Source organism: Helobdella robusta (assembly GCF_000326865.2).
Source record: "Helobdella robusta unplaced genomic scaffold HELROscaffold_120, whole genome shotgun sequence".
Taxonomy (NCBI): domain Eukaryota; kingdom Metazoa; phylum Annelida; class Clitellata; order Rhynchobdellida; family Glossiphoniidae; genus Helobdella; species Helobdella robusta.
Window position 1 is genome coordinate 79,836 of NW_008703665.1, and position 25,000 is coordinate 104,835.

General features: G+C 34.6%; 2 protein-coding genes across 2 annotated transcripts in view; one reads left to right on the plus strand and one right to left on the minus strand.

Moving 5' to 3' along the window:
• Positions 1-2,776: 2,776 nt before the first annotated feature.
• HELRODRAFT_92027 (hypothetical protein) lies at positions 2,777-11,403 on the plus strand (the record flags this gene model as incomplete). The annotated part of the gene is made up of 29 exons (XM_009013838.1): positions 2,777-2,860; positions 3,181-3,261; positions 3,803-3,862; positions 3,979-4,116; positions 4,297-4,376; positions 4,467-4,520; positions 4,664-4,745; positions 4,826-4,932; positions 5,283-5,337; positions 5,453-5,561; positions 5,777-5,987; positions 6,338-6,431; positions 6,591-6,670; positions 6,762-6,846; positions 7,017-7,107; positions 7,203-7,288; positions 7,603-7,768; positions 7,917-8,001; positions 8,105-8,177; positions 8,306-8,409; positions 8,534-8,636; positions 8,973-9,137; positions 9,241-9,340; positions 9,409-9,513; positions 9,737-9,987; positions 10,306-10,538; positions 10,693-10,747; positions 10,834-11,009; positions 11,178-11,403. The coding sequence occupies 29 exons, from the start codon at positions 2,777-2,779 to the stop codon at positions 11,401-11,403; spliced, it is 3,339 nt and encodes a 1,112-aa protein (XP_009012086.1).
• A 493-nt stretch (positions 11,404-11,896) lies between these two features.
• HELRODRAFT_117052 (hypothetical protein) overlaps positions 11,897-25,000 on the minus strand; it is a gene marked incomplete at its 5' end in the record, with an annotated part of 28,688 nt that continues 15,584 nt past the window's right edge. The window contains 9 exons of the mRNA XM_009013839.1: positions 11,897-12,413; positions 12,434-13,227; positions 15,555-15,674; positions 16,408-16,512; positions 16,583-16,721; positions 17,546-17,691; positions 18,933-19,089; positions 19,243-19,476; positions 22,609-22,704. Coding sequence (XP_009012087.1) covers positions 12,800-13,227; positions 15,555-15,674; positions 16,408-16,512; positions 16,583-16,721; positions 17,546-17,691; positions 18,933-19,089; positions 19,243-19,476; positions 22,609-22,704 — 1,425 coding nt within the window. The 3' untranslated portion in view covers positions 11,897-12,413; positions 12,434-12,799. The remainder of the gene's footprint in view (positions 12,414-12,433; positions 13,228-15,554; positions 15,675-16,407; positions 16,513-16,582; positions 16,722-17,545; positions 17,692-18,932; positions 19,090-19,242; positions 19,477-22,608; positions 22,705-25,000) is intronic.

Below are 25,000 nucleotides of genomic sequence, written 5' to 3' on the forward strand. Positions count from 1 at the left end.
ATAGTTAGTTAGGTAGGTAGGTTAAAATAACCAACCAACCAGCCAACCAACCAACCAACCAACCAACCAGCCAACCAACCAGCCAACCAACCAGCCAACCAAATCTTTAACATTGAGTTATTTTTTCAAGCGTAGAATTAGAGTTTGTAGTGTTAATCATAGCAATGCTACTTCTATTACTATGGCTGATGTTGTTGTTGTTGTTGTGGTTGTTGTTGTTGTTGATGTTGATGTTGTTGTTGTGTTGATGTTGTTGTTGTGTTGCGATATTGTTAATGCCATTGATGACAGCATACAGTTTTCAGTTGATAGGGTGGCACCTTCTATTGTTTCTATTCATTTGCGGTTTTCTTGTTTGTTTTTTTTGTTTATTCTGCTGCTGCATTGATGTTGTTATAATAATAATAATAATAATTATTATATATATTAATAATAATAATAATTATTATTATTATAATTATTATTATTATTATGCCAAAGATGCCATAACCTATCTTGAAGTTGTCTGTTCTTTGAGTCCTTCTAACTTAACGTCTGCGTTGGCGTTCTCGGTTGATATAACTTGCCAAATTGCAGCCCAAATAAATTTTAATTCGAATAATAATAATTATAATTAATATTTATAATGATAATAATTAAAAAGTTATATTAAAATGATTTTTTTTTAAATTATTTTTCTACCCCACAGCTCGCCCTTTGGGAGTTTTTCATAGTACTAAAATTAAGAATTAATTTTGAGACGAAGTTGGTCGGAATAAACTTCTCATACTACATTACGTACATTTATAGATACATACAAACAAACAACAAACAAACATACATACAAACAAACAAACAAACAACAAACATACATACATACATACAAACATACATACATACAAACAAACATACATACAAACAAACAAACAAGCAAGCATACATACAAACAAGCAAACATACAAGCAAGCATATATATATATATATATATATATATATATATATATATATATATATAGTGTAATGTGGTCCATATTTTTGTTCATAATTAGTTGTCCATTTGTACCGTTCATTAGCTTAAGGTGAAATATATAGATTTAGAAAAATTGTGTGTGCGTGTATGTATGTACATATATACTTATATATATATATATATATATATATATATATATATATATATATAGTATGTGAAAATGTTATACTAAATTACTATTCTTTTGACATCACAATGAAACGTTATTAAATTTACTTTAAGCATTTATTAGTGATTAATTGTAGATTTATTTGTGTGTTTTTGAAGCCCTTAAGAATGATTGTAAATAAATTATATTATATTATGTTCTAATTTATAATAGTTATTCACGATTAATTGTAGCCAATCGTAGCAGTTGAATGGTTTATTTTTCATGTTTTCTTTCATTTTTGTTTGCTCCTCTCCTTGCTACAATTTGGAAAAAGTTTTTAAGGCTTATATTATTGCGTTCTCAAATTTACTTTTTTATTATAAATTTGTTCATTCACTCATTCGTTCGTTCGTTCATTCATTCGTTCATTAGTTCGTTCATTGGTTCATTCGTTCATTCATTTCGATAGTTAGATATTTATGATCATACGTTAAAAGCTTTGTGGTGATGATGGTGGTGTATGTGATAAGATCATTTTTACATAATAATTATAATTAATATTTTATTATTATGACTATAATTTTTGATAATTGTGTTTTTATTTTAGTTAGATTTCAACTAAATAAGGCAATGGTGGTTCCTGCTATTGTCTTTTATTACACACACACACACACATATATATATATATATATATGAATGATCATGTATATATATATATATATATATATATATATATATATATAACTTGAATGTATGTATGTACATTTATATAATGCTTCGTTATAAAAGTAATATTAATAATATTTATTAACATTTCGTTACGGTTTTAATGAATTACAATTTTTTATTAGCTTCTAACTGATTTAGAATTGAACGATGCGTATGCAACTCTATATACAATTGCCCTGCTTGGTCGAAAAACGTATTTAATATTATTATTATTATTATTATTATTATTATTATTATTATTATTATAGTTTGTGATAATGTTGATGATAAAAATTTAAGACCCTCCACTCATTGGCTGAGTTATCCACCATGATGAAAACAAATTACAACTCATTCGAGTCTTCTTATGCAGCTGTAATAAATGATTGTAGCAATGATTAACAAGGGAAATGTTTGTTTGCATTTGATGATTTGTATATTATTATTATTATTATTATTATTATTATTATTATTATTATATTATATAACTATTGGAAGCACGAGGTCTCCATTGTTGAACGACGGAAGTTTACTTCGGCTCGGAGGCCAGTTGGATGGAGTTGCCACCGCAAACAACTCGCACCACCGTCGGCCAGTAGGTCTCTGGTGGGGAGAGCTAATTTAAATACACTCACTCTGGCTGTATGTTAAAAAAGCGGAGAAGTAATGCTGTCATGAGGTGATGGGGTGACATTTTTTAATCAAAAATTAAATGTCAAACAAAATCAAACGCTGTGAATGAATGAATGAATGAATGAATGAATGAATGAATGAATGAGATGCATTTATACATAACAAACGTACATATGCTTCTATAGCACGCGAACTAGATGCACTTACTTAATGCATAATATAAAAAGTAGATCGCATTTAGTGTCACGATCCGTCGCAACGAATTTTTTGTTTCTACTCGGAATGCATTTGAAGCCAGGACAGACGAGATCATAAGTTGGAAAGATTTGAAAAAAATGTCGAAGGCATTTGATTTTCAATGGCAGATAACAGTCCCTAAGATTTTGAGAGATGGAATCGTGGCGCATCGATATATCGAGGTGAGCTTTTTTCGTTATAACGAGATGTTGGCTGGCTTTGTTTCGTAAGAAAGTTGTGTTCGTTATATGGAGGTGAGATTTGCTCGTTTACAATTTTAGTATGTTGTTAAAACGAGGTAGTTTGATTTGCTGGTTGAAACTCCTAACCAATTTCAGGCTATGATACATTGTTGAAAATCTTCCATATTTTTCCAATCACATTTCAGCGTTTCAGTATCAAAAACTACACGTACATACGCAGACACACACACACACATACAGACACACATACACATACAGACACATGTGTGTTAATGGATTTGTATTAATGCACGACATAGGAGGCAGGTGTGTGTGACTACGACTGCATTGTTAAGGTCGATGATTATGGCTTTTTCATTTACTGGAAAAGTGATGGAAAGGTTGTTGATGTAGTTGATGCTATTGTTGTTGTAGTTGTTTTTGTAGTTGTTGTTGATGTTGTTGTAGCTGTTGTTGTTGTTGCAACTTGATAGAGCTCGTGTGATGTTTTTGACATTAACGATGATGACGATGTTATTGATTTTTTATTAATGATCCATTAGAAAGAGAGGAAAAGAGAAAGAGAGAGAGAGAGAGATAAAAATCAAATATATGTATGTGTGTGTGTACGTATGTGTGTGTACGTATGTGCGTGTGTACGTATGTGCGTGTGTACGTATGTGTGTGTGTACGTATGTGTGTGTGTACGTACAATAATAATAGCAATAATAATAATTCTAGATTTTCCACCTTGATTAATTAATAAATCACACCTTGACAAATCAAATGATTGGGAATTATTGCTTCGGTTAATACGCTAATGTGCATTTATTATTGCTATTTTTTTTCTTCTTCTTTTTCTTATTATTATCATAATCCATCTATCCATTTATCCATACATCCATCCATCCGTCCATCCGTCCATCCATCCGCGAACGAAAGGACGGCCAGCTGATCGACTGCTCTGAAGTCAGTGAGGTTCTTCTCGGCTCGCTGCCAAAAGTTTGTTTCAATTTTTTTGCAACTTCATTTCATGAATGAGTAGAAAAATGAATGAATAAGTGAATAAACGAATGAATGAAAAAATTAATAAACGAATGAATTAAAACTATTGAAAGGACATGAGGCTTTTGACGGAGATAGAGTCGAGGTGTCAGTCACAGATTGACAGGAAAATATTCACGGTTTGTTCCGGTCTGGATCTCATTAACGTTACTTACAACAATTTCGTGGCTGAATCAGAGGAGGAAGCCAAGGTAGTTACTAATTAACATAATTTACTCTTAAAATCATTCATTCGTTCATTCATTCATTCATTCGTTGGTTCATTCATTTATTCATTTGTTATCTGTACCGTATTTGTTTGTAAAACTTTTAATGGTTATAAAAATATTATTATGATTATTATAACTAATTATTTATAATAATTATGGCAGACATGGGTCGATGCCTTGATGTCGGTCATTCACAATTACAAAGCCAACCACATCTGCCCGATGACTTGCCTCAAAAAACAGTTATTATTATTATTATTATTATTGGTATTTATTATTATTATTTATTACTATTATTCATAATTTCATAATTACATTTTTATTATGAATAGTTGGATGAGGTTGTCGTTTCTCGTCAGTCCCAGCGGTAATATTCCCGTAAGAAGGTTCGATCATTATTATTATTATTATTTGTTATTATTATTATTTATTATTATTATTAGTAGTAGTAGTAGTAGTAGAAGCAGCAGTAGCAGCGTCATCATTAGCAGTAAAACCTTAGTTATTATATTTTGACGTGATTTTCTAGTTTGATGAAGACTTTCGCCTCTGGCAAAAATGAAAAAATTGTGATGCAGACCCTTAAAGATTTGGGACTAGCTAGTGGAAAGGTAATAACAACAATAAATAATAATAATAATTATTATTATTATAATTTTTATTATTTTACATTATATTCATCCATTGATAGACGGACGAAATAGAGAGAGAAGATTTCACTTTTGAGAAATTTTGTGACCTCTACCACAAGATATGCCCCAGATCTGATATCGAGAAACTGTTTTCAGAGATGTTATTGTTGATGTTGTTGTTGTTGTTGGTGGTGTTTTTGTTGTTGATGTTATTGTTGATGTCGTTGTTGTTGTTGGTGGTGTTTTTGTTGTTGATGTTGTTGTTGATGTTGTTGTTGATGTTGTTGTTGATGTTGTTGTCGATGTTGTTGTTGATGTTGTTGTTGTCGTTGTTGTTGTTATTTTGTCATAGACAGTGTTGACACAGACAACAATTCTATTATATTTCAATTACTAGTAGTGAAGCGAATATTAATGATAAATGTTATTAATAATATAATTCATTATTATTATTATTATTATCATTTATTATTATTGTTATTATTATTATTATTATTATTATTATTATTACTTCAGCGGTAAAGGAAAACCGTTTTGGACTTGGCAGCAATTTGTCAATTTTCTAAACGAGGTTCGAATTACGGCTGGCGTTTGTTGGTGCAGTTGTTTATTATTATTGTTGTTTGTTGTTGTTGTTTGTTGTTGTTGTTTGTTGTTGTTACCGTAATCGTCATCACGACCGATAGAGACAAAGAGATGACAGACTGAATGAAATACTATATCCATTTTTCGACCGGAAAAGGGTCAAGCAGCTCATCGACACGTACGAGGTCATTGAGGAGTTCAAGAGCGCCGGTATGAATAAATTAATTTTATAAATAAATTAATAAATTAACTTATGAATAAATTAACTCATGAATAAATTAAAAATTCCTCCAACCATTTACACATACACACACGTACACACGCATGTACATTTTGCTCTTTTCTACGTAGACTAATAAACATACACAGTGTATATTTTGTGTAAACTTGAATCCGGGGCACTATATAAATCAATATCCCACTAGAACAATTATCCTTATCCGGATTGTGCCGCTATCTAATGTCGGATGATAATCCGCCGGTCTTCCTGGATAGATTGGATATCTATCATGATATGGATCAACCGCTGGCACACTACTACATCAACTCGTCGCATAATACCTACCTTATTGGCAGGCAGTTTGGTGGGAAAAGCTCTGTTGAGATGTACAGACAGGTGCTGCTGGCTGGTTGCAGGTTGGTTGGTTGGATGGATGGATGGTTGGTTGGTTGGATGGTTGGTTGGCTGTTTGGTTGGTTGGTTGGCTGGATGGCTGGCTGGCTGGCTGGCTGGTTGGATGGTTGGTTGGCTGGTTGGCTGGATGGCTGGTTGTAGGTTGGTTGGCTGGATGGCTGGTTGTTTGAAAAGTTGGTTTGTAGGTCGGTTTAGAACAATTGTTGTGTTAAACAAAATTCGCGTTATACTTTCAAAATGTTTTTAAAACCATCGAAAACATCATCACCACTATCATCACCATCATCACCACCACCTTCATCACCACCATCACCACCATCGTCATCATTATCATCATCGTCATCGTCATCAGATGCATAGAATTGGATTGTTGGGACGGGAAGGGTGAGGAGCAGGAACCGATCATAACTCACGGGAAGGCCATGTGTACTGACATCCTGTTCATTGTCAGTTGTCTTGACCATGACGATGATGATGACGATGATGATGATGATGATGACGATGATGATGACGATGATGATGATGATGATGACGATGATGACGATGACGACGATGATGACGATGATAAAAAAAACCAATAAAATTTTTTTCTCTACCTTACTAAGGACGTCATCAAAGCCATAAAAGATACGGCCTTCGTCACCAGCGAGTACCCCATCATATTATCATTTGAAAACCACTGCAGGTTATGATAACGATGACGATAATGATAATGATGCTGATGATGATAATGATGATGATACATACTGTCGAACTTTCACGCCACACACACACAGCAAGCCGCAGCAGTACAAGCTGGCTAAATATTGTGAGGACATCTTTGGAGATCTCCTACTGAAGAAGCCGATCGACAGCCACCCTGTTCGTTTGTGTGTGTTTGTTTGCTTGTTTGTATGTTTGTTTGTGTGCGTATGTTTGTTTGTTTGTATCTATATGTTTATTTATTTATATTTTTATATGTTTTTATGTGTATGTTTGTATGTGTTTTATGCGTGCATGTTTATCTCTTTGTATGTATTTGTGCGTTCCAGCTAGAGCCAGGAGTGCCACTGCCATCTCCGAACTCTTTAAAGAGGAAAATTTTAATTAAGAACAAACGCCTAAAACCAGATGTTGAAAAAGGTTCTCTTAAGAATAATTATTCATAATTATTAGTTATAATTATTATAATTTTATTATTATTATTTTTTATTGCGCTTATTACTACTTCGCCACAGTCCAATTAGAGATGTTCTACCAAGGTCAGGATAAGGCCATTTTGGATTTCAACGAATCAGAAGAGCCCGTTGAAAATGCAGGTCACGTGATTTTAATGAAGACGGTGTTGATGACGATGATGACGATGACGATGATGATGGTGATGATGACGTCACGAATAATGTTTCGTTATATTTTTTATTTCAACTGGCTGCTTTCCCGCTCAAGACCCTGACAAAGTGAGCCATGTTTCGCGTTCATTTACTTCAATTTATTATTATAAGATAATTTTTTGAATTTTGTCATTGGCGGAAACAAATTAATTTAAATATATTTATCAACCAATGAAATCAAAGCAGACTTAAACACCATCAAATCAAATCAACGAATGAAAAATATTTACCGACCAATCAAAATTAGCCTCCAATCGTTGACGATGGCTCGAAAGAACTGACGCCTGATGAAGAGACCGCCCTCATGGTGAACTACCAATACACTGGCGCCACCACAAACATTCACCCCCTCCTATCGTCATTTATTAATTATGCACAGCCAATCAAATTTCAAGGATTCAATGCCGCCGAAGGTTTGCTCCTCTGTGATTGGCTGGTCTCGTTTGAATGTTAATTAGGTATGTGTGTAGGTGGCCAATTAGGGAAAATGGCGAATCAGTGAAAGATTCAATAGTTATGTTGATAATTATAATAATAAGAATAATAAAATGATAATACCAGAGAAAAATATTCATTACCAAATGTCGTCCTTCAACGAATCTGCAGCCATCGGATGTCTGAAGCAAGCCGCCATTGAGTTTGTTAAGTTAGTATGTGTGTGTGTGTGTATGTGTGTGTGTGTGTGTGGTGTGTGTGTGTGTGTGATGTGTGTGTGTGTGTGTCAACAAAAACATCAACAACATCAACAGCTACAACAAACGTCAGATGAGCAGAATTTATCCGAAAGGTGGCAGGGTTGATTCAAGCAATTATATGCCTCAGGTAAAATATTGATGATGTTGTTTTTGTTGATGTTGTTGTTGATGTTGTTGTTGTTGTTGATGTTGTTGTTGATGTTGTTGTTGATGATGTTGTTGTTGATAATGATGTTGTTGGTGCTCTAAAATCAGATTTTTTGGAACGCTGGTTCACAAATGGTGGCCTTGAACTTCCAAACCTCTGACCTCTCCATGCAAATTAACCAGGGAAAGTTTGAATATAATGGAAACTGCGGGTAAATACACACACACACGCACACATATATACATACATAAAAACACATAGATACACACGTACATACAAGCACATACATAAAAACACATGCACACACACACACATGCACACACACGTACATCCAGATATTTGTTGAAACCAGACTTCATGAGACGCAAGGATCGAACGTTCGATCCATTCTCGGAGAGTCCAGTTGATGGAGTGATTGCCGCCCACTGTTCGGTTGAGGTTGGCTGGTTGACTGGTTGGTTGGTTGGCTGGCTGGTTGGTTGGTTGGTGGCTGGTTGATTGGCTGGTTGGTTGGCTGGTTGGTTGGTTGGTTGGTTGGTGGCTGGTTGATTGGCTGGTTGGTTGGCTGGTTGGTTGTTTGGTTGGTTGGTTGGCTGGTTGGTTGGCTGGTTGGCTGGTTGGTTGGTTAGTTGGTTGGTTGGCTGGTTGGTTGGCTGGTTGGCTGGTTGATTAGTTGATTGGTTGATTTTCTGAATTTTCATTCGCAATAGTCATTCTCCCAACTAGCACATCCCTATTTCTCCATTTTCCCATCCCCACAAAAACTCTAAATAGGTAATTTCCGGTCAGTTCCTGTCGGACAAGCGCGTGGGGACGTACGTGGAAGTGGACATGTACGGACTGCCCTCTGACACCATCCGCAAAGAGTTTAGAACCAGAATCGTCCCCAACAACGGGCTTAATCCGGTTTTCAATGAGGAACCTTTTGTTTTCAGAAAGGTGTTTTACGTGTTTTATTACTCTGGCCCTAACTTTTGTTATGATTGCTGCTGTAGTGGTTCTTATTAGCATAATTTATTCTAATTTACCTCAAAATGTCAAGGTCATACTGCCAGATCTGGCCATTCTTAGGATAGGGGTGTACGAAGAGACTGGGAAGCTGATTGGCCAGAGAATTCTACCCCTAGATGGCCTGCAATCTGGTACGGATAATAATGATATTAACTATAATGATAGTTATTTAAATAGTTATTTAAAAATTATCATATAGGCTACAGGCATATTTTATTACGGACAGAGAGTAACTTTCCGCTAAGTCTGCCCATGATATTTTGCAGGATTGTGTTGAAGACCTACGTGCCAGAGGGCTTTGGGGGTGGGCAAGGGTTTATTATATTTATATTATTATATTTAATTATGATTGTTATTGTTATTTTGTTATTACTTTGTATATTGTGACGGTAGTAGTTGTAGTTGTTGTAGTAGTGGTAGTTGCTACTGCTACTGCTGATATAGCTTATAATATAATTGGTTGGTTAATTAATTGTTAATATATAACTATAAAATAATAAAATTATTATTATTATTCTTATTTTTAGACCTGGTAGACGCCCTGTCGTCCCCGATTCAATTTCTGACGCAAGCCGAGAAGCGATCGAAGCAGCTTCAGCAGCTCGGCATCGAGGAGGCTGACATCAATGACAACAGCAACAACGTCAACAACAACAACAACATTAACAGCAACAACAACAATAATAATAATAATGCTGCAGCAACAAAGAGACAAGAGAATAATGTCTCATGCAACATACCACAGTCCGCGACGATGAATTCGCTCATGAAGATTGATGTCGACTCCAAGAAAGGTTTTGTCTTTCACGTGGCTTTTCTCTTCTCTCTCTATCTCTCTCTTTCTCTCTCTCTCTCTCTCTCTCTCTCTCTCTCTCTCTCTCTCTCTCTCGTTCACTCTTTTCCTTCTTTCTCTTGAGTTTGAATTCACGAATCATCTTTATTAAAAGACATTACTACAAATACTCAAAAATTCTCTTCCTCCATTTTAAAAGTTATAAAATCATTCATGAACGATAATTTCGAAAATTATTTATTGGCTTAACATTCAATTGCTTCTATGCGTAACTCCCAAGATACTTCGCTGGACGATTTGAAGGATGTAACACTGGAAGACGTATACACCTCGAGAGATTTTATAAAAATTAAAAAAAAATTAGACAAAGAGATGGCGAAGCTGCAGAAGAAACACGTCAAGGAGAAAATAAAATTCTACCAGAAGCAGTTTAAAGAGTGCGAGAAACTGCTGGCCGGCTGCGAAAAAGAAGCCAGTAAAGTCGGGAAGAACAGTAAGAAATGGTTAGTTGGACGTGTGTGTGTGTGTGTGTGTGTGTGCGTGCGTGTGTGGGTGCGTGTGTGGGTGCGTGTGTATGTGTATATGTGTGTGTGTGCGTGCGTGTGTGTGTGTGTGTTTGTCAACCGTATGTTCGTCAATAATTATATAATTTCATTCATTATTCAAACAAATTGAAATTTGTACTCAAAGTGAAATCGAAATAACCAACGCTGCAGATCGACTGAGCAGTTCTCATCAGAGCAAAGTTCGTAAAATATTTAACGGGCAGATGAGTGAATGAATGAATGAATAAATAAATTAATTAATTAATTAATTAAATTCACGAAACAGTTACAAGAATTGATAGCAGAGCAGACGATAGCATACACGGAACTGATAAGGAATCAGACGAATACAGAATTTGAACTGCAGGCCTCTCAGGCGAAAATAAAATTAGACCATGTGACGTCATTCTTACGAGAAAGACAGGAACTGCAGATGAAAGCTTTGCTTACAAAAAATGATAAGTAAGCTGATTGAATCGTTGGTTGGTGGGTTGGCTGGTTGGTTGGTTGGTTGGTTAGTTGGCTGGTTAGTTGGTTGGTTGGTTGTGTTTGGATGGTTGGTTGGTTGATTAAATGATTGAATGTATGATTGATTGATTTATTGACTGAGTGAAAATAATTACCAATTAGAGAGAACAAAGAACTGAAAACGAAGCAAGCCAAACATTCTATGGACTGCTCAAAGAACATACAAGCCGACAAGAACATAAAGAACAAAGCCGAAAGAGACAGGCAGAATATTAGCTTTCATATTATTTATAACAACTATTATTACTTACACACGCACACACACACACGCACGCACGCACACGCACGCACGCACACACAGACGTATCAGGGAAATGAACGAGAATAACACGAAGAAATTTATTGAGGAACGCAAGAGGCAGGTCATCGTCCACAGCAAGCATGTGGAGACAATGAAGAAGCTGCACCAAGATCAAATGCTGGCCCTTACTAAAGAGCTGCAAATGGTGGAAAATTATTATTATTATTATTTAATATTATTATTAATTATATTATTTATAATTATATTTATAGGAAATAGAAGTCTTGCAAAGGCAGTATAAGGATATGGAACTGGCTAACCTCCAACAAACACCCATATAAAAGCTATAACATAATAAAAATAATAATAAATTACAAATTAATAATAATTAATAATTATTATAATTATAACAAAAATAATAATAACAATAATAGATAAATAATCTGTGTTGAATTAATTTAATGACGATGTAATGTACCTGACCCATCACGGCTTGAATTTGTTCGTAGGTTATAAATATGGAATGGATATATTCGATGGTTACTATTATTATTATTATTATTATTTAAAAAAAAACAGACCAGCTTCAATGAATTTTATTCGTTTCTTCACATAATAATAATTTCAACATTAATGACATCAATTAACAAAGGCAATACAATTAACAATAGATATATTTTTTTTACTATTTATGATATTTATTTCGCTCATTCATTCATTCAATCAATCAACCAATTAATCATTCTTTCATTTATTTATTCATTCATTCGTTTGGTCATTCGTTTATTTCGCAATATTGTTTTGGCGTAACAAGCATTCCATCAAGTCTATGTGACATTTTAGATATAAATTTATCGTAACCAATCAATTATATATGATTAATCAATTAATTAATTGATAATTAATCAATTAACAACGTTAATTATATTTAATAATTTCATATAATTGCATATACATTTTGAAATCAGTCTGTCTGTGTCAGTGCTGTTGTAACTGTGGTGTGCTAGGTTACTTTACAAGTTTCCAATTTAAAATTTTTGTGTAAATCGTAAAAAAAAGAATTTCAAATAAGAAAAAGCATTCATTCATTCATTCATTAATTCATTCGTTCATTCACTCATCCATCTCCTCATCCATCCATCCCACCATCCATTCATCCATTAATAATTTGACACAAAAATATTTACATAGAAATAATACGATTGTTATATCTTTGCCCGAGCGATGTTTAAAGAAAAAAAATGTTACACTACATTGGAAAACTTGAAAACAAACAAACAAAGATCTGAAATAATATTTAATTTAGAATACAAAAATAAACATTTAACATATTGAAGAAATGCAACTGATGACAAAAATATGTGAAATATATACTTATTTACATTTTGAGTTTCACGTCCATTCATTCATTCGTCTGTTCGATCAATCGTTCATCCATCCATCCATCCATTTATTTATTCATCCATTTATTTTGTCCACCCCTCTATGCGGCAATGGACTTATCCGAACAGTCAACACCCCTCAATTGGAAATTGTTGCAACCTGCCGCTGTTTGCATAGCAAAACCTGAACTACTATTATTATTATTATTATTCGTGGAAGGTGCCAAATTTGAGGGAGATACCAAATTGACCAAGGGTGGTTCAAGTCCTGAATTTAATGTGATCTGAACGTTGCGATTGATACTCATGGCGGGGTAGAAGACCCCCGTCAAGCCGGTGAAAGCCATTATTGGTCCGTGTCTTTCACCGTTTAAGAAGAAACTGAGATGTTGCTGGTCGAGGTCAAGAAGGACTCCGAGGACACTGCCCACCCCTATGCCACCGTGCGTTCGTCCCACGTGTTGGCCGTTGTGAATGAACCAGCTGCGATTGTTGTCCAGGTAAGTGCTCCACCCCTTGTCGTCCTTGCCTGTGGTTGGTGGTGGTGAGGTTGACGTTGTTGTTGTTGATGATGATAATGATGTTGTTGTTGATGATGCTAATGATGTTGATGTTGTTGTTGTTGATGTGGATAAATTCATTCCATCCAGTGTTCCCCATCGAAACATTGCGTGTGTAACAAAGAGAGAAATGTGTGCAATGTGTGAAAGAGAGTGAGAGAGAGAAAGAGAGAGAGAGACGCAGAGATGGAATATATACGGGCGAATGCTATTTCGGTGTTTGAGCGTTGCAGATAAAACCAACAAAAAATAAACGACCAACAACATCATCCTCATTCCATTCTCAAAAAAAAGCAACGCAAACAAAAACTATATCAATATAAATAACAAAAACAAAAACATAAAAAAACAAAACATAGAAAACAAAGCATAGAAAGCAAAATATAATAATGAAAAAATGTCAAAGTGAAATATTTCATCCAATCAACAAATCCATAACTGTTTCTGGCCTGATAAACAAATCTATGTATGTTTTGGAAGGAAAGTATGGCGGGAAAAATAAGTAATACCAATAATAATAATAATAATAACATTATTATTATTAAAACCCAAAGTCATATGAACAGTAAATATCTAAGTAAATATGATGCGGTAACAGGAGGAAAGTTAGTTTGTATACATATATATTTGTTTGTTTGTATATATGCATGTTTGTTTGTATGTTTGTTTGTTTGTTTGTGTGTATGTATGTGTGTATGTATCTAGGTAGGTATGTGTGTTTTTAAAGTCAGAAAATTTTGGGGCCTGTGGTTTATGTGACAGGAAACAGACGCCAATAAAAAGTCAGAAAGAAAGAATGGCTGTGGAAAAATATTAAAAAATATACTTTCCTTATTAAGAAAAATATGAAAAAATAAGTGAAAAGAGTAAATTAAATATTTAAAAGTGAAATACTTCGAAACAAAAATATATGATCTTTTTCTTCCTCTACACCGGAAACAACTGCCAGCGAGCCAATGTTAAATGGCCAAACAAATGGGTTTTTTTTTAATTTTTTGTGGCTTTACTTTTTAATAAACGACGATGATGATGATGATGATGAAGATGAGGATGATGAAAATGACGATGAAGTTTTTCGAAGCAAAATCTTCCGATTCTTAAAAAAAAGCTGGAGTGAAAAATCTATTTTTGGTTTTTGAATCTTTTAATAATACTTTTGTGTGTGCTTAACTTTTATTTTCACAGGTTTCGAGCAATATTTTAGCAGCAGTGTATGCTGTTAAAGTTGTGTGTGCGTGCAATGTGTGTTTGTGTGTGTTTCTGTGTGCTTATGTTTGCGTGTGTGCGTGCGCGTGTGTCGGGCTTTTAAAGTGTCACGGACGGTCAATTTAAAATTTTAAATGCAATTTTCCATTTCAAATTGTGAGTTGGTCAGATGGGCGATGATGAACGTAGTGATGAAGAAGAAGAAGAAGATGTCGATAATGATGATGATGACGACGATGATGATGATGATGATGATGATGATGACGACGACGATGATGATAAGGATGTTTAATGGGTCAGCCCTGGTCGATTTACTTGGCAATAATTTAAAGGCCTCTGTGACATTGAATATGTGTCTATACATAGGTTTGCATTCATGTATCCATCTATGTACGTATGTATGCATGCCTTTGTATGTATGTATGTCTGCGTATGTATGTGCCAGAATATGTGTATGAATAAATTATTTCTAAAACTTTAACTCTATAAACTTCTCTCTCTCTCTCTCTCTCTCTTTCTCTCTTTCTACTTCTCTCTATCTTTCTTTCTTTTTCTCCTTCTTTTCGGTTTTATGCCCTTCCCTGTCTCCCTTGCACTCCACCCCCCAGAACATTACACAGCAGTTAAACCATCAAGAAGCACTCAGCTTGTATGTCGAGTGAGTTGCATTTGTTGCTGATGTTGTTGTCGTTCATGTTTTCCAACTTTTACACGTTTCAAAAAACTTAACGGTAAAGAATTATTTTTAGATCTACCTGATAATAGTTTTTCGAAACGAAATTAGGTCAGCCAATAAGAACAGAGAGGTCTGCAAAACGTCAAATCACGTGACTCGATGTCATAATAACGATGATGACGTCATTAACATTTCATTTCATTTCCGCTCTCTCGTTTTGTCTATCTAGGACTGAGAATTGGAAGCCGATGTGAAGCTATCATCATCGTCGTCGTCGTCGTCATCATCATCATCATCAACAGTTTTATAACCATCATCATCGTGAAAAAAAACGAATGAACGAGCAAACGAACGAACGAACAAACGAACGAACGAACGAACAAACGAACGAATGAACGAACAAAGCAAACTGACCCAGCATCTTATGCTTATCAACATCGTATCTGGCCACCCCGAAGGCAGGGTCCTTGTTGTTCTCATACCTGTCTACCACGTACTCCCAAAAATGCACGCCCCTCACGAAACCAACACTGCCTGAAATTATAATTATGTATGAAATTATAATCATAATTATCATAATTATGATAGAAATTATGATAAAATTATAATAAATGTAGTGTAGTTTAAGATAAAATTAATAAATCAGATGTCAATGAAAGCCACGCCTACTGGAGTTATTAATATTATTTATTTATAAAAATTATGGTCATAATTACATTGATAATAATTATTATTATAATAAAATATAATTACTCGCTGATGCACTACGCAGCTGCAAATAACCGACATGCCGAGCTAGGGATCGACCGAAATATTTTTGAATCTCAAGACACAAATAACTTTTTGCCATTTTTATTTTCTCACAGATAAAAATACTTGGGTACTACTACTACTACTACTGCTGCTGCTACTACTACTACTGCTGCTGCTGCTGCTACTACTACTACTACTACTACTACTACTGCGACGACGACGACTACTACCCTTACCCTACTACAACTTTTGCTGCTACTACTACTACTACTACTAGTACTAAGTTATTGATAACAAGTAGAGTCTCGCATTAATGTACATTTTATTTAGTAACTCAATGGGTTAGAGCGCCTGTCAGATATTTTAAGCAGTGCCGATGTAAGCGAGTTCAAAAGCAAAAAGAACCTTAGGCATACTCAAAATGATTGACACGTTAATTAAGTTAAAAATAAAATTATATATAAGAATAAAAATAATAATTATGATGATAATAATTATGATAATAATAAGGAACCTAGGACGACTCTATCTTCGAAAGACGAGCAAGAGGCGGTCATGTTGTTGTTGGTCAGTTGGACGTCACCGGAAGTGTGGCAAGCGTCGAATGTGAACCAGGCAACTGTTGTTGTTTTTGTTGTCGTTATAATTATTATTATCATCATCATCATCATCTACATCATCATCACAACCTCTCGAAGTTCTCAGAGTGATGCACTGGCTGTACCCGCTATCCCCCGCGACGTTGAAGGCCTTGACCCTGGCCCTGTAGGGGGTGTCAAAGTGGAGACCCTCTATCGTGCAGATCGTTTCTTTACCCGCGAACACTTTCTGATTGGTTGGTTGGTCGGTTGGTCGGTCGGTTGGTTGGTTGGTTAGTTGGTTGGTTGGATGTTTGGTTGAAAGGTGAAAGGTTGGTTGACTGGTTGGCTTGTTATCATCATCATTATCATCATCGTCATCGTCATCATCGTCGTCATCATCATCATCATCATCATTGAAAAACAGCCACTGCTAGCTAGCATCATCAATCACTCCAGTCATCGGAAAATTTTGATAAAATTTTAGAAAGAACATTAATGAATGCATGTGGCTGTTGTTGATGTTCTGTTGTTGCTATTGTTGTTTTGTTGTTGTTGCTGATGTTGTTGTTGTTATTATTTGGAAGTAATGTGAACGACATACTGAACAACATTATCTTCAAAACATCCACAACAACATCAACAACACCAACGACAACAACATCAACATCAACAACAACATCAAAACAGGGCTCCATCTAACAACACGATATCTCAATTATGTTAGAACCCAAACAAGAAATTAAAATTTAACTCACGAACATGTGGGACAAGAGAGAGGAGAGAGAGAAAGAGAGAGAAAGATAAAGAGAGAGAAAGATAAAGAGAGAGAGAGGAACATGTGAGGCAAGAGAGAAAAAGAGGGTGGGAGAATGAAAAAGCTGAAAGCAAGCAATGTCAGATAATGAAGTTAATTATTAGACTTGAAGTACGTGGAAATATATTTTGGTGTCTCGGAGTTTTGACAAAAAAATGATTTCAAAATGGTTGCCGGTTTGTTTATTTTAAATTCATCAATAAAAAGAAACACAAACAAACAGACAAACAAACAAACAGACAGACAGAGAGACAAACCCTAAAAGCCCCAGAATTTCCGTCATCAATTTCGAGGTTGTAGCCGTCTGGGTGGCCACCCCTGATCTGATTGGCTTGCCAGACGATGGTGATCGTGTTGCTCTCCCCGCTACATTCACCCAATAAAATTTGAGGTACTCCTGGTGCTGTTGTTGATGTTGTTGGTTGAACGAACGAAAGAACGAACGAACGAATGAAGAAACGAATTGTTTTGTATTGTATGCAAGTATGTACGTAACTGGAAAATTATGTCAGTCAATTGAAACCAAGATAATGAACACGAACTCGATCACGAGATGAATGCATGGATGGATGCATGAATATGATGAATGAATAAATGAATGGATGAATGCATGCACAAATAAATATATAAAGAAATAAATAAAAACTTATAAATAACTCAACAGAATAAGATAACAATTTAGAGAAAAAGCATACAGAGAAAACATACGTACATGCATACACATACATACATACATGCACATACAAACAAACAAACAAATATAAAAACATCCATACAACGATGAATACAAATGAGTAAACAATACAAAAAGAAAGACATATTCGTACAAAACTGCTATTCGCACATAATAACCAATCAACCAACTAACCAATTTCCTTATCATCTTTCATCCAGTAGTCAGTAGTGCAATAGTAAAAAATTGTTTCTACCATAAGTATACATACAAACATACATACATACATACACACACACATACATACACACATACGTAAACATACACACACATACGTACACACATACGTACACATACGTACACACATACATACACACATACGTACAATAATATTGATGATATAGCGCAAAGAATGAATAAACAGCAAAAAATTCTCCGTCCTCTCAAAAGTCAATCACGCCATGACTATTTTAAATTATGACGTCATGAATCTCAATCATTACGTCATAACGATCGATGATGATGTTTATGTTTACCTACGTTTGTGCGAGCGTGCGTGCGATGTGCACTTACAATAGCAATACTACTGCTATTACTACTACTACTATTACAACTACTGCAAATAATAGTAATAATAACAATAACACTAACAAAATGACGATAATAATAAATAATTAAAAAGTTGAGTGCAGTTGTGCGTGAAAAACTCGACTGGCGAAGCGTAGAAAGATGATAAGAAATGAATGGTATTTATCGGATACTCGATGATATGTGTAGTGTATATATATAAATATATATATATATATACAGGGAGATTGGAACCCTTTTTAACCGATAGTCAAAGATAAAGTTGGAACCGTATATATCCGATAGAAAGAACTCGACAAAGAATTTGAGTAATCGGTATTCAGTGATAAGAAAACTTGGAATTAAATTGATAATTATTGAGAATAGATATCGAACGAGCCAACCTTTCATCTGTACAAGTTCCAGGGATTCAATGGCTCGCAAAACTCGACTCGAATCTATCCGGTATTCGAATTCGGCGGTTTCTCGCGGTTCGAACTCGACTTCTTTTACGAAATTCGCGTCGACCTCTGAGACTTTGTTCAGAAGCGAGGAAGAAATCTGCAATTTATTTTATTTCATGTCCTGGTGTGATTGCCATGTTACTATTACGTAGCAAGAAACACCAAAACAAACAAACGAATGAACCAACAAACAAATGAACCAACAAACACATGAAATGAACGAAAACTGTGTTCAAAAAAAATGACAAACCTGTAGAAATGAAACCGGGTCATTTTCCTTGAGCACCTCAATGCTGAACTGCAGAAGTCCGGTTGTTTTCTGCACTTTCCCTGAACACTGGACCATCTGATTCTTGAAGGTTTGGAGCTTTTGGGATTTTTCAGACTGGATTGTAGATAATAACTTCCGTTTGTGTTGCTTGATGGCCTCGATCAGTTGGTCGCACTGCCTGAGGACTGTCTGCTCGAAGTCACTGCTTGTTTCCTGGCGGGAATTATTTTTATTAATTTTTTATAGAATCATTTATAATCTTTTACGTGTGTGTGGGTGTTTTTGTTTGCTTGTGTATGTGTGTGTGAGTGCGTGTTTATGGATGTGGGTGCGTGTGTTTCTCTGTTTGTATGTGAAAGAAGTTTAGTTTAATTTTAGCGCGTAAATCAACTGAGGAATAATATCTTTAAAATTCCCGAAATGAAATATTCATCCAAAGGTAAAAAAGTTCGTACAATGCACTCAAAGAATCGGCCGAACGATGGACGGAATATTGAATCAGCTTGAATAACAATACAAAAAGAAAATTTGGAAGTCTGTTTGTTTGTTTGTCTGTTCGTTTGTTTGTTTGTTTGTGTATTTGTATGTATGTTTTGTATACGCTTTGTTTGTTATGTATCTTTGTATGTCTGTATACAAATAGATCACAAAAATAAAAAAATTTATTCTGTAAAATGTTAAAAGAACATTTCTTCAATTTATTTCTGTATCAATGAAAATACATCCACAAACATACAAACACACATACACACACACGTACACACCCACACGCACACACACAACACGGAATATAATGATTCATGTTTTGATGTTATTAACATGGAGGTGGTATAATGTAATTTATATTTAAAACAACATCAACATTAAAGTAAGGTGTATGTATGAATGTATTCGTGCGTGCGTGTACGTGTGTGTGTATGTATGTGTAAGTATGTGTGTGTGTGTGTGTTTACGCATTAGTTTACCTAATAAACAAGCTTTGATCCTTACATTTCACTTAATATATTTTATTGAAAGTTGTCTGAGGATATATAATTATGGTTATTTATTATGGGTTTATTATTAATATTGTTGTTGTTGATGTTGTTGTTTTCATTCGTTACCATTTTAATCATTAGTTTTATCTTTATCAAAAAATTCATATCTTAATCATTGTTCTCATCAACATCATCATCATCAACATCAACAACATCAACAACAACGTCATCATCATCAATCACAACAACAACAACAACAACATCATCATCAACTACAACAACTACAACATCATCCTCCAAATCATCATCATCCAAATCATCATCATCCAAATCATCATCATCATCATAAACCACATCAACAACAACAACAACATCAACAACAACAACAACATCAACAACAACAACAATTAGAACAGCATCGTCATCATTTTTCTTTAATAAATTTTCATCTTTCAATGGCGCCTCTGAAATTAACACCAACACGCTTTTTGATTTATTCAATTTGCTCTTCATATTTTTAATGTAGTTTACTATCATAATAATTATTATTATTGTTGTTGTTGTTGTTATTATTATTATTATTATTTATATATTCATTTAAATGCAGATTTAAATTATTAATTCCACCAAACGTTTGAAAAAATTGAAAAAATTATGCCTTAGCATCTTCGACAGACAAAAAAAAACAACACAAAAGAGAACAAGAGACCACTGTTACATGGTGTATACAATACAAAGATATACAACAAATAACATACAAAGCGTTATACAAAACAAATGAATTGCAAACAATATACAACAAACAATGCAGTTTAATTCACTTGATTAAAAAAATAATATTTGTTTCACACACACACACACCACACACACATGCAGAGAGAGAGAGAGAGAGAGAGAGAGAGAGAGAGAGAGAGAGAAAAGAGAGAGAGAGAAGAGAGACACACATACACACATACATACACACAAACAAACATACATACATACCGACACACAATACATAAAATATCTTAATGTAAATTTGATACAATTGAACTCATCGTAAATGTGTTATATGTAATAAGTTATACCACAAATATTTGTGTGTGTGTGTATATCTGTATATGTGTGTGTGTATTTATGTATATATGTGTGTATAAAAGTATGTATGTGTGTATGTTTTTAATGTTATTTTTGCCTGGTTCTAACAAATGGATAACAATATATTTTTTGAAAGATTTATTATTGTCTATATCTAAAGTGTCTGAATAACAACTATAATAATAATTACACACATACAAACAGACAAACATAAACACATATACAAACAGACTAACATACACACACACACACACACACACACACATACACACACACACACACACATACAAACAAACAAGCAAACAAAAAGATCTACAGAATCCCCATCTACCATGGCACAATCGATAAGAGGTTAGATAGGTTGGTCGGGCGGTCAAATGTAACGGAAAGCATTATTGTCGGAAAATAATTATTTTTTGTATAATTATAATTATGACTATAATATAAATAATAATTATTATTGTCGCTGTTGTTCTGCTACTTCATCCCACGGACCTTGTGGTATTATTATTTTATTTAAAGTACCATATCTTAACACGGCTATGCATATGCAAGTATTTTAATTATGACATTATAATATTGTACACCTGAAACTAAGGTATCTTATTTATGACGTAATAATAATCTCATCTTTCTGGGCTATTGTTTTTAATGAAATTCTTCCCTGGTGGAGTGACTTTGAAATGTGAAATGATTTTTTGATTTTGTGGCCGTTCTCTTGAAGCATACAAACAAACATAAAAACAAACATACAAACATACATACAAACAAACATACAAACAAGCATACATACAAACACACATACATACAAACAATCCAACAAACACGCACAGACGCATACAAACACACACACATACAATCCAAAATATAATCCTAGGAAGGAATGTTTCAAACGGGAATAGAGTTATTTTGTAACATAATTTTACAAAATAAAAAGCATTTTAGATTAATTTAAAAATATCTTTGTAGAAAATTGTAAAAAAATAAAAAAATTTTATGAAATAATGAGAGATTTTTAGGTCTAGCTGATGTAAGAATGAGGAATTTTAATTAAGAGTTGAAATTTTTTGAAAAATAACTTGCATGTGTGCGTGTGTTGTGTGCCTGCGAGTGTGTTGTGTGTGTTTTGTGTGTGTGTGTCTTTCAATCCACCAACTTTTTAATCAATAAGTCAATCGATTAATCAATTAATCATACAACTAACAAACCATGCAACCGACCAATCATCCAGCCAATCACTCAACCAACCAGCCAACCACCAATCGATCAATCAATCAATCAATCAACCAACTTCAACTTTCTCTTGCAGTCCTTTGAGTCTGGCGATGAACTCGGTGCCAGATTTGGCCTTCTCAGAGAGACTGTGTAACATTTGTGAGAGTTCCGCCTGATGGAATAATTTAAATTGTCAATATTTATTCAAATTTAATTTAAATTGAAAATTAATTAAATTAAATTAATTAAATAGGAATAGGATGACGACGACGACGATGATGATGCGTCAGATTTCAACCGTTGGAAAAAATGTTGAAATAATGAAAATGGTGACAGGAAAAAATTTGCATGCAGAATCATTTGAACGGTGCAAGAAACATGATACCCAGGCGATAAGATACACACGCACACACGCACATACATACAAACATACACACACACACAAACACGTACATAGATTCATACATACATCTTAAATATATACAAACATACACACATACATACATACATACAAGCATACAGACGTACATACGCACGTGATATAAGTTGTTTACATCATCCGATCAGTCGATGACGTTTGTTCGTGCCAAATCATTTTGGAGCGCTTAGTTTTTCATGTTGTGATTTACGAAATAATTGTTTCACACGCACGTGCACATAGAACAAACATCATCATCAACAACAACAAAGACAACATCAACAATGTAGTAAAATGACAAAACTAAACAAGGATGTATCGTCTTCATCACAGTCCTCATCATCATCATCATCATCGTCGTCGTCTTAATTTTTCCAGACAGCCAAATAATTATCTATGTTGAATGTTTCCAAAGAATAATATTTTTTAATAAACCCAGAACTATCATAAAAGGCACGATTCTATGGATATCAATGAGAAATTATAAACACACACACACCACACACACACGCACACACACACGCACACACACGCATGTACTAGCAGGCATACATGCATCTTTTTAAACGTACTATTTCTTTATAAAACACCATCTGTCAGTGTATTGTTTTGTATTGTATGCAAGTATGTATGCTTGTTTGTGTGTATATGTGTGTGTGTTTTCTCATGAAGTTGAGTTGTTTGTGTGGTTTTCTGTTTGTGTGCAAGCATACAGTAACTTAATGCGTACAGACAAGCTAGAAAATTATAAAGTTACTGAGTGAGACAGGCAGCAAAAAGAAACAAACTCGTGAATATATATATTGAATGCGCCAATAATATAAACAAATAAGCAAATATCTTTGGCAAACAAATATCTTTGGCAAACATGCAGACGTGTTAAACACACACGCATACACACACACACACACACACACACAACCCACACTCACACACACACACATGCACACATACATACATACTAACAAACGAACGAACAAAGAAACAGGCAGACAGACAGACAGACAAATAATCGTTTGACACTCGATACAACCAACATACGTGATACATTCAGTTTTGAAAATAAAACATCGTCATTGGTACGGTTTTGGTACAAATGCTGCCACCAATACAACTGATACTACCACACAAAACACAAACAACCACAAGAACAACAACACAACCAACAACAACATAAACAACAAGAAACCACGTGGCTACACAAAGACATCAAAGTCAGATGGCATGCAATAAACAACTGCAACAACAACATCACAAACAACAACAGCAACAGAGCTTAACAAAGGCCATTATTTATAGTGACCCTTACTGGTTTACATGTTCACAAGAACAATTAAATAATCTTAAGATGTGTTCATGAACATAAACCACACACGCGCGCATGAATGAGTGATTGGACGAATGAGTGAATGAAGGAACTGAAGGAACAAATGAATGAATGAACGACAACATCGACAGAACGTTAGATGGTTGGATGATTGGCTGATAATTAATAGTCCGATGATGATATTGAACATGTTGAGTTCAAAGTTCAACACAACTGTTGATGACGCTGTAGGTTGTGCTGCTGCTGCTGAAGCTGCTGCTGAAGCTGATGAAGCTGTTGCTGCTGAAGCTGCTGCTGCCGAAGCTGATGAAGCTGCTGCTACTGACGTTGTGGATAAACGTATGCCTGACGCCTCTATTCCAAGACCCATCTGTTTGCCAAATTTATTGGGAAGCGCTATATAACTCTATACAACTTTGTATAACTCTATACAACTCTGTATAACTCTATACAACTCTGTATAACTATATACAACTCTGTATAACTATATACAACTCTGTATAACTCTATACAACTCTGTATAACTCTATACAACTTTGGAGGGATTGAGAGAAAAAACGCGGGAACGAGTTAAAAAGTAAGGAATGGGAACTTTCTGGAATGTTGTCATGAATGGAAATTCGAAAGAGGATCGGGAAGGAGAAAAAATGGAAGTGAAATGAGAACCTCTAGTACAGACACTTCCACATAATACAAACACACACATACAAACACACACACACA